Below are 9,936 nucleotides of genomic sequence, written 5' to 3'. Positions count from 1 at the left end.
GCTCAATCAGTGTTTCAGCCGCGCAAAGACATCAATTTAATGGCTTCTAAACAATATGTCACGTAATGTCACATTTGACCATAACATGACCATAAACTCATTAGTCAGATAGAAAAATAAACTGCAGAGAGGGGCATTTTGCTTAATATATGCACCATATGACATATTCATTATAATTTTTACTGTTCTTCAATGTTTAATTTATGTTTGAATAAATCCATCAAGTTTTGATGACAGCCACTATTTAAATGTTTATATTAAAAAAACAACAACAACAACAACGAATTGAAGTACGTTAGAAATATTAATATGTAACTGTAACTTTATTATTGTAAAAACTTCATTAATTTTAACCTTCAATATTATAGTAATGTTGTACCAACTAACTCTCGTTTATATTTTACAGCATTAGTTGAGATTTTTTTTTCCTTGAGAAAATTTGGCATGTACTGTACCTGATATATATCCAAAATAATCGATATTGAATCGAATCGGTAATCGAATCGAATCGAATCACAAGCTTGTGAATGAGAATCGAATCGAATCATGAAATTTGTGTCAAAACCCAGCCCTAGTTTTATTATGGATGCGCACGCTTTATTTGACGTGTTTTGGACTGTTGAACAGAAACACCCACCCACTGCAATGTTAACGCTTGGAATAGCCAGGACCATTTTTAATATAACTCCGATTGGATTTGTCTGAAATTTGTAGGAGTTTCCCTTTCAGACGCAAAATTTATGGGAGGAGAGTATTCAAATGAATTATGCAACGCGATTTACTAACGTTTGCTTTCGTCAAATTACTGGTATTTGCGCCATTACAATACCCCAAAAAAGCATGTCTTAAAGGGGTCATATGATGCGATTTCATTTTTTCCTTTCTCACGCTTGAGGTATTCGGCCAATCATAACGCATTGGATAGCTGGCCAATCAGAGCACACCTCGCTTTTCAGACCGATTAGTTTTGTAAAAATCGACGCGTTTCAAAAAGGCGGGGCATAGAGGAGAAACAATAATGTACAGTATGTGGAAAATAATGTGTTTTTTTACCTTTAAACCGCATAAACACATTTCATTACACCAAATGCACAAAATAATGTTCTTTTTAGCAGCATCATATGACCCCTTTAAACTATTTTGCACCTGTGTCGTAAGTAGATCACTCACACCTGATGAGCATCGGCTCTGCTTGTTTGCGACTACGCTAATTTGCGCTGCGCTTGCTATATTGCGTTGGTCGATATGTAAATGAGATGTTGCGTCTGTGTTCTTTAATTTGTGCATTGTCAGTAAATCACCCGCAGAAATTTCCAGGCCCATCGGCGCTGTTTTGGAATTGCGCTCTAATGCTAATTTGCCCTGTTTAGTAAATCTGGCCTTTAGATCATATATAAAACTGAAAGGCATTAAAGGGATAGTTCATTTAAAAATTCCATCAAAGCTGCTTTGGACCCCACTGACTGCCATTATTTGGGCAAAAACTTTCTTCAGAATATCTTCTTTTATGTGTGAGTAAATGATATACAAAATACATTTTAATAAATTTAAATACATTTTGATATACAAAATACATACATATAATTGCAAATTAAATTAAAACAGCTTTATTTTATCACTTAATTTAGTACTTCTCAGGTTTTCTCTCTATTTCTCATACTTGGACTCACAAAACCAATGTAATCATTAGTATTCAAAGGTATTCATACATAAAGTGTGGTTCTAGTGCACATGCATTTTTGTACATTTGTAAATGCATTAAAAACTCCAATAACAAAGTATTGACAGCATCTAAAATCTAAAGATTTTACAAGTGTTTACAAATCCATTTTGGGGTTCATAGAATTATGAATACTTGTTTATTTTGTTGTATTTATAATATGTGAAATTGAACACCAAGACATTTGTAGCAGTTTCATTCTATTCTGTATGATTTCAAAAAAGAACAGCAAATACGCATTCAACAGATTTTTAAATGTTTTTCAAAGAAATGTCTTCTGCTCACCAAGGCTGCATTTATTTGATCAGAAATACAGTATAAACATTAATACTGTGAAATTTTATTACGATTTAAAATACCAGTTTTCTATTGTAATACATTTTAAAATGTAATTTATTCCTGTGATCAAATCTGAATTTTCAGCATCATTCGCCAGTCTTTAGTGTCACATGATCCTTCAGAAATCATTCGTATATGATGGTTTGCTGCTCAAGAAACATTTTTGATGAATAGAAGAGAAAGATCGAAAGCATTTATTTGAAATATAACTTTTAAACTTCACTGTGACTTTACAGATCAATTTGTGTCTTTGCTGTATAAAAGCATGAATTTATTTTTTAAAAATCTTACTTTTTCCAGTAGTGCATTTCATACTTGTAACTGAATTACACTGCAAAGAGTGAAAATGCTTGCACAAAGTTCCATCTGAATTTCATTAATACATAAATTTGGTCATTATTTTCCACTATGAGATTATGCAACTTGGTTGGTCATCTGCTATGGCTGTCAGTTTTAGTGCCAACCAGTTGTTTCAGTGTCAAATCAAATGTGCAAAAACCAACAAACCATCTGAAATACATGATGTGCCCTGTCTTTTCAATTCTGACGTGACATGTTCGTGTTTGTGACAAGCAGTCACTTCCTTTACAGAAAACATGAGATCTAACAGCAGCTACAAAAAAAGAAGAGCATGTCACTACTTCCTAAGGGAAGAGAAGGTACTAAAACACAACGTTATACCTCTAAGACAAATATGACAGTACTCCAACAGAGAAAAAGCACACAGAAACAAAAAAGCTCACCTGCAGCCTACAGTAACACAGTACAGCGATAATGCACAGTAAGATTACTGTAGCTAGAATTCCACCTGTGATTACCACTGTCCCGGCTGTCATTCGAAAGGCTCTCCATCAACACCCTAAAAAACAAAAACAAAGAGAGAAAGGCATTAGGTTAACGAGAAACGTCTATATAAAATTGTTTATGATCAAAGGTAACCCGCCATACGACCACTGTGTGTGCGACTGAACTCCATTAGCTTCAATCAAATGTGCCAGAGGAATTTTATGGACATTTCAGCGTGATAAATGTTTCCCAGCACCTATGATTTGAATGCCAAAATCATCACCCCACAGGGATGAATGTGAATGGGCAGAACAAATGTGAGGAAAAGAGAGACTAAACACACCCTAGGAGGGATAACGAAGGTCAGAAGAAGAGGAAATGATGGAGAGATAACCTTGGACCAAGATGACTGATAAAACCACAACAACAGTCAATATGGAAGGTCAATAAACAAAGATGTGGATGATAAAGAAGAAAACATTTGAAATGAATCTAGTCATCATTTGGCACATTGTGAATACATTATGTTGTTGTATTTACAATAAATGGAATTAAATATGTTTAATCAAGACACGACAAGCAAAAACATTGTTTTTCATGCACTGGGATTTTGAGATTTTTGTCTATTTTGCTTCCATAACATGTCTTCTTTCTGACAACCCTACAAAAATGTAATATTTAAAATACATTTATTACATAGTAAGCGTATTTCAAATCTATTAACATATTTTTCCCGACATAACATTCGAGACTTACTGATATAAAAATAATAATTAAACTTTATTTGGAGTACTACTTGTGTACAATGCACATATTAAACCTAAAATGTCACTATTATTGAGGATTGTATGATCTCTTTATAATATCAGTCTTTAAATGCAAGATATTTAAAGTGTACCTGAAGTAAACTTGCAATAGTTCCACTTTAGCACAATCAAATATACTTCATTGTATCTTTAGTTGGACTTCAGCGCTACTTTAAGTGCATTAAGTACAAAATTAGTTGTTCCAATTTAGCAGACTTTAACAGTTTAGTATACTAAAAGTACAATTGCAGGGTATTTTTATTAAGCACATAAATATGCAAATGTATTTGTACTATACTTAGCATGAAATAAATGTATTTCAAATATATTTTAGTACATTTATTTTTCACTAGGGAAATTGAAATTTATATATTTGCATCTGTAGATTTCAATTACAACACATATCTTTAAAGACCGTTTTCTCATAATCAACAATCTTCATTTCAGTAGCACTTATATACAGCAAACTTTACAGTTGCATTCATATATCTATATTCTGAACATTTTTACAGAGAGGTTTGTTCATATATCATTCACCTGGTATTGCAAAACATGTTTGGTGGGATACAGGTAAGGTTAGGGACAGGTTTGGTGGTATGGGTAGGTTTAAGGGTGGGTTAAGGCGCAAGGGATGGGTCAACAGTGTAAATATATATGTAATTACATTCAGGTATTTTTTATGTGCACAATAAGTGCATTGTATTACATGACTAATTTAAATAGTAGTTAAATGCTACCTAATATAAAGCGGGACTGTTTTTTTTTTCTGGCTGTTGACAGTATTGTCTGATTTATGAATGATATCCAAAATTCCTTCTATAAAAACAATATTGAAATTTATATTATGTATGCAAATTACTGCATATTTAATTAGATAAAGCATACTTTGCATATTTAAACATGACATTTCAGAAAACTTGTAATACAAAACAACTGTCTTAATGTACTGTAACTAATCAGCTGGGAAGTATGGTTATATCTATTAGTTACAATTTCTACCATATTCACCTAGATCTTGACTTAATGCCATCACATTTACTCAATTTTACATCGCAACATTTTTATTCTATCCACAGTGTGATTTCTAAAGAGAAACACACCAAACACACACACAAATCAGTTTGCACATTCTACCGTAGGGTGAGAAAATCCTTCAGGAGAAACTCTTATTTAACATCTTGTTCAAAGAAATAGTGATGCAAGAGCAGCATTGTGATCACAATGACACTCATGCTACTTCAGATTCAATCTGTAATATCTGACTGTTGACTTACTGCCTAATATATCCAACCCCTTGAAAGCTGCTGATGTAACAATGCACTCAACACTATTCACTTCACGTGTTAGTGGTTTTAATGTTCTGGCTAATCAGTGTATGGGAAACTAGCTCTACTTGACATCAGGTCAACCACCCAGTTTGTTTAGACATGAAAGAGAATGAAAGGTAGCCTTTAGGAGAGATTGCTCAATGAATGACTGGAAACGGGCAAGGTTAGATGGGCATTAATAGGTAATGCCCTTTCAGTGGAGCTAGGCAAGGTCAACTGACCCAAAAGCCTTAGTCAAATATCACTGTCCTTTGAGAAATGATGCTTACTGAAGCATGTAAAACAACATGTGTGCATTCACATGTTAAGAGAGCTGTGGAAATGACTAGACATGATTGGCTTTCTGACTATAATGAAATGTAAATGTTATCGTTGCATTAACTGAAACTGCATTGGCTGCTTTGTAGTTGTAAGTATGACTGAATTGGAAAAGTAAATGTTAAAAATATGTGTTTTTAAAAAAAAATACTATTTCGTTTATTTTTGAGTAAAGCCAAAAAAAACGACTATTCGAGTATGTTTTACACACTATTAAGATATTATGTAGTATTTTATGTATAGAATTTTAATACAGTTTTAATACCGTTAATACCATTTTAAAATACTATTTCAGTCTTCCTATGTTAAAATTTCATATTTAACCCAATGTGTTACTTGCAGTTTCTTTGTAATTATTTGTGAAATTTGCTTGCAATTTTTAAGACAAAATGGTTTCTACACAATTATTTTTGTGTTTAACCACTGAATGAATCAACAAACATCAATGGTAACCGCAAAAACTTCAAAAACATTCTAAATATGCCAAGTAACAGAACATTAAACATTAATAGGTTTTATTCATTTAAAAAAAAAAATCATGTTTTAGAGTGTAACTGGGCTAATAGTCTTGAACAATTAAGTAAAATTTAGTAAAAAAAAGTATGTACTTATTAAATAACTTGTGTGGATTTTACTTAATTCCATGTGTGAAATTTATTTAAAAAATCTGAGTGCAATTACTTTCAAAAGTAAATTGGAGAAAATTTTACTTAATGTTTTTTCCTGTGCTTTGATTCAGACTGAAGGTTTGAAAAATGATGCATAAGAAAACTCCTCACATTTGTAAGGTATAACGCTTAAATAAGACTATCTGTAATGGCGTGTAATTCAGGTGTGAAGTGACAAAAGCAAAGTAATCTAGTGTAATGGCAATAAACTGTAATGAGCTTCATCTATCTTCTTTCCTCCACTGGGTGCTCTTTAGACATGAACCTCCATCAAGCTCCTAGTTGAATTTAGCTTTAGGACCTTTAAGAAAAGAACAGAACGGAAACATTACGTCCCGAATACTGAGGGGAGGAAATAAAACGTTGGTTCCTGTACTCTTTTCTAACAATAGGGTCCTGTCGGATGAGAAACACACACACACCGGTCTCATTTCCTCTTCAACTACCTTGATTTAAAGAATATGTGACTGTCTGTAGGATTCTAGTCTTTTTGTGTTTTATTTTGACAGGCATCTGTCTCAGCCAATCAGCTGAGGTGTCCTCGAGTAGTTCGTACCTGCTCTCAAAAATCAAATTAGGCCTTTGTAATCTGATTCGTCTAGTGGCCGAATGCAATCAATCGATCTGGGTTGGAAATGAAACAGGGCTGTTGGTTTTCATTTGATTGTGAAAAAGGCAGCTAGAAGAGAACATCAATAATACGTCGGAGCTCATTGTTGATATTAGGCTGAAGAGAAGCTAGAAATCAGTCTGTTAACCCCTGGGTCAATGACATGACGCTTGTTTTTTTAAAAATGGAGTTCAAACATACAATGACTTGAATATACATTCTTCGTTTCTGAATTAAAAATTATTTTGATATTTTATGGGGCATAAAGTAAATATTTCAGGCTATGCAACTGTCCTGATATCGAAATAAAGAATATATCCACATAAAAAAATTAATTCCTTCAAAAGTACTACTTTTTTAAAAGTAAAACTACTTTTAAGTAGTTTGGCACACTCTTTAATTATTATGATTCTTTAAGTGCTTAATCACTTAATATTTAAAACTTTACAAATTTTTGGTTATGTGGTGCAACCAACATGCAGAAAATAACAGGAAATGACATCATAAAGACAACCCTCTGCTGACCCTTATTGCTGTATGGCAAGGACAATAATTCCTTTAAATAGTTTACTAATATATACTATAACTAATATATGTTACTAATATATACTAAAAAAAACAACAATAGAAAACATTGTTTGAAATTGTAATAATATTTCATAATATTACTGTTTTTCAAATAAATGCAAACTTTGAGACCAAATGAGACTTAAAACACTTAAAAAATCTTACCAGCCCCAATCAAACGTTTGAACTGTAGTATATGTAAGGGATAATCAACGGCTTGCCGTGCATTAAAGGATTTTAAAGGGGTGGTTGATTGCGATTTCACTTTTTTAACGTTAGTTAGTGTGTAATGTTGCTGTTTGAGCATAAAAAATATCTGCAAAGTTACGAAGCTGAAAGTTCAATGCAAACGGAGATATCGTCTTTTAAAATTATGGCAGTTTAATGCATACAAAAACGGCTGGTAGTGACTACTATGAGTTACTTCCCGGGTTCATGATGTAACAAACCCAGATAAACCCCACCACCGGGAACACGCAACGAAGGGGGCGAGGCTATGGCCCTGTCCCAAATGGCACCCTAAACCCTCTCGGTCTTCCTCTGAGTCCACACTTTCGTGACGTAATGCCGCTTTGACTGTCGGGTAGAAGTCTGCTGCGGAGCTCGCACCAGTGCGGGCTCGGCAGAAGTGTGGATCGAGGGTGCATATCGGCCACAAAGGGGGCGCTCGCAAGCACCCTTCTGAACGGTAAAATGACAAATGGCACACCCTACGGTCTCGTGGACTTAACGGACACGCGCACATGGCGGCCATTGTATGTCTGTAAGACTGTAAGTGCACATGAAGTGTTCCATTTGGGACAGGGCCTATGCAGCAATGCTTTAGAGAAGAGGAAGAAAACTCGGGGTGCACGTACAAATCTATTCATATATGAATTGCAATTCTGTCTTGTCTTCTAACGATTCTAATGGATTCACAAGATTGATTTTAAATCAATGAATCAGAATCAGAATCAGAATGAGCTTTATTGCCAGGTATGTTTACACATACGGGGATATAACTAAAGACAGGACAAACTAACAAAAACATAAAAACAACTGCGGAGCACGCCACGGAGGCAGCCATCAGTGTCGGCGCCATCTTGGACTATGTTCTAAAGCAGCGGTTCTTAATACTGTTCCTCGAGTCGCCCTGCTCTGCACACGCTCTGCATCTCTCTCTCTCTCTCTCTCTCTCTCTCATTCAGCTCAGCTCCAACAATGAACTGTTCCAATTATACACTTATTTTCACATAGCTATGAGAAGCGTTAAACATGGACTTTCTGTGACATCAAACTCCACATACAGAGATTTACTGTATTTTTTAAAATTGCTGTATACTACTGTATTTGGCGTAACGGCCTCTGTGGCGCCATTCCATTGAGTTTGTTTTATTTTCCTCATTTCTTACATTTGGATTGACAAGATTTGCCCTGCACCGTGTCAACAACGCCACAACAGCTTGGGACATACTATACTGGACGTGTTACATCGCTTGTAATGATTGGCAAATACGTTTGCCCTTCATGTCAGAAACAGTGTGCCGTGCCGCTCGCTTCCGAGGAAGACACGGAACCCACGGGGCGGCGCCGCAGGTTTTGCCCGGGGATGAACCCGCGAGAGTGGAAGAGTTCCGGAGAACATATGCGCTGTGTATCGATGCACCTTACGAGAAAATAAGACCAGCAAGCAAGGTAAAAATATATGTATGTATGTCTGTGTGTTTTGTCAGATTTTTGCACACCAGTAAACAAATTATCCATTAACATTGAGGTAACTTTACCAAGGTAAACTGCGCTGTGCTTTCAAATGACTTTGTCAGCATATTGAATTAACGTACCGAATTAAAATTATTTTTAACGAGCAACGCTTATCTTATATTACCGTTAAGTTAACTAATGAGAAATTTTGTTCAGGCGTTAGTTAATGTTGGCCAGTAGCCTATTGAGAAAATAAAATCATATGTTAGCTAGGTTAAACTAGTTTTATGGCTAGCTGCCTTAGCTTTAGAATTAATTTGTTATAGTTTTTAATGGAATTTAAGTTTTTACTGCATTTTTTGTATCTGTGTTTTAAAGGCAACTGCAATGAAGCATCAATAAAGACATGAGCATGCCAACCACCCTGAGACTGATTTTCACCCTGAGGAAAGAGAACAAATAAGTTATGGTTTTGAGAGGTTTGTGTATTCTGTATGGGGTTTGCCTTTTAAAAGTGTGTCATTTCTACTTCTTGTTTTTCAGGGAACACATTTCTGTCACTAACAAAGTGGATGGTGAGCTAAGGTGGTCGCCACGTTTGGAGCAGCACCTGGGTTTTGCAGACGGCTATGTATTTCTTTTCCCATTATGTTTCTGTTGCCTAAAGATTCTTTGTGAGGATAAATCCAGAGAATACAACATAATGCACTGCAAAATGTCCTAAGACAGGAGAAATGGTGAAGATGAACTGTTCCAGCACTGGAAGACTGTATTTTTAATGAATTGTATTTTTGTATTTTGTATTTTTAATGCATGTATTTTTAATTCATGCAATGTTTTAAATAAAGAATTTGATATTTTGTAATTATTGTGTCTGTTTTAATTGAATGCCATTAGTACATACAGTATGTAGGATAAAAATGAAATGAATTCTAAATAAAAAATTATAAAATCAAATGAAATCTATATTAAAATAAATGAACTACAGTAGCATACTGACGAATTTGATTTTTTATAGTAATTTACTGTAAAACGGTACAGTTTGCTACTGTAAATCAAATACAGTTTGCTACTGTAAATCTTAATTACAGTAACTTACAGTTAAAACCCTTTG

At 34.5% G+C, this 9,936-nt stretch overlaps 1 protein-coding gene across 1 annotated transcript in view; it reads right to left on the bottom strand.

Annotated features, from left to right (window-relative positions):
* Positions 1-9,936, bottom strand: part of LOC107744266 (protein FAM163B-like) — a 35,014-nt gene that overhangs the window by 2,601 nt on the left and 22,477 nt on the right. The window contains exon 2 of the mRNA XM_016557800.1: positions 2,803-2,918. Within this exon, the coding sequence (XP_016413286.1) occupies positions 2,803-2,895 (93 nt within the window). The 5' untranslated portion in view covers positions 2,896-2,918. The remainder of the gene's footprint in view (positions 1-2,802; positions 2,919-9,936) is intronic.

Source organism: Sinocyclocheilus rhinocerous, unplaced genomic scaffold, assembly GCF_001515625.1.
Source record: "Sinocyclocheilus rhinocerous isolate Xijiao unplaced genomic scaffold, SAMN03320098_v1.1 scaffold317, whole genome shotgun sequence".
Classification (NCBI taxonomy): domain Eukaryota; kingdom Metazoa; phylum Chordata; class Actinopteri; order Cypriniformes; family Cyprinidae; genus Sinocyclocheilus; species Sinocyclocheilus rhinocerous.
Note: the sequence above shows the minus strand (reverse complement) of the source record. Positions and strands in the feature narration are given on the sequence as shown.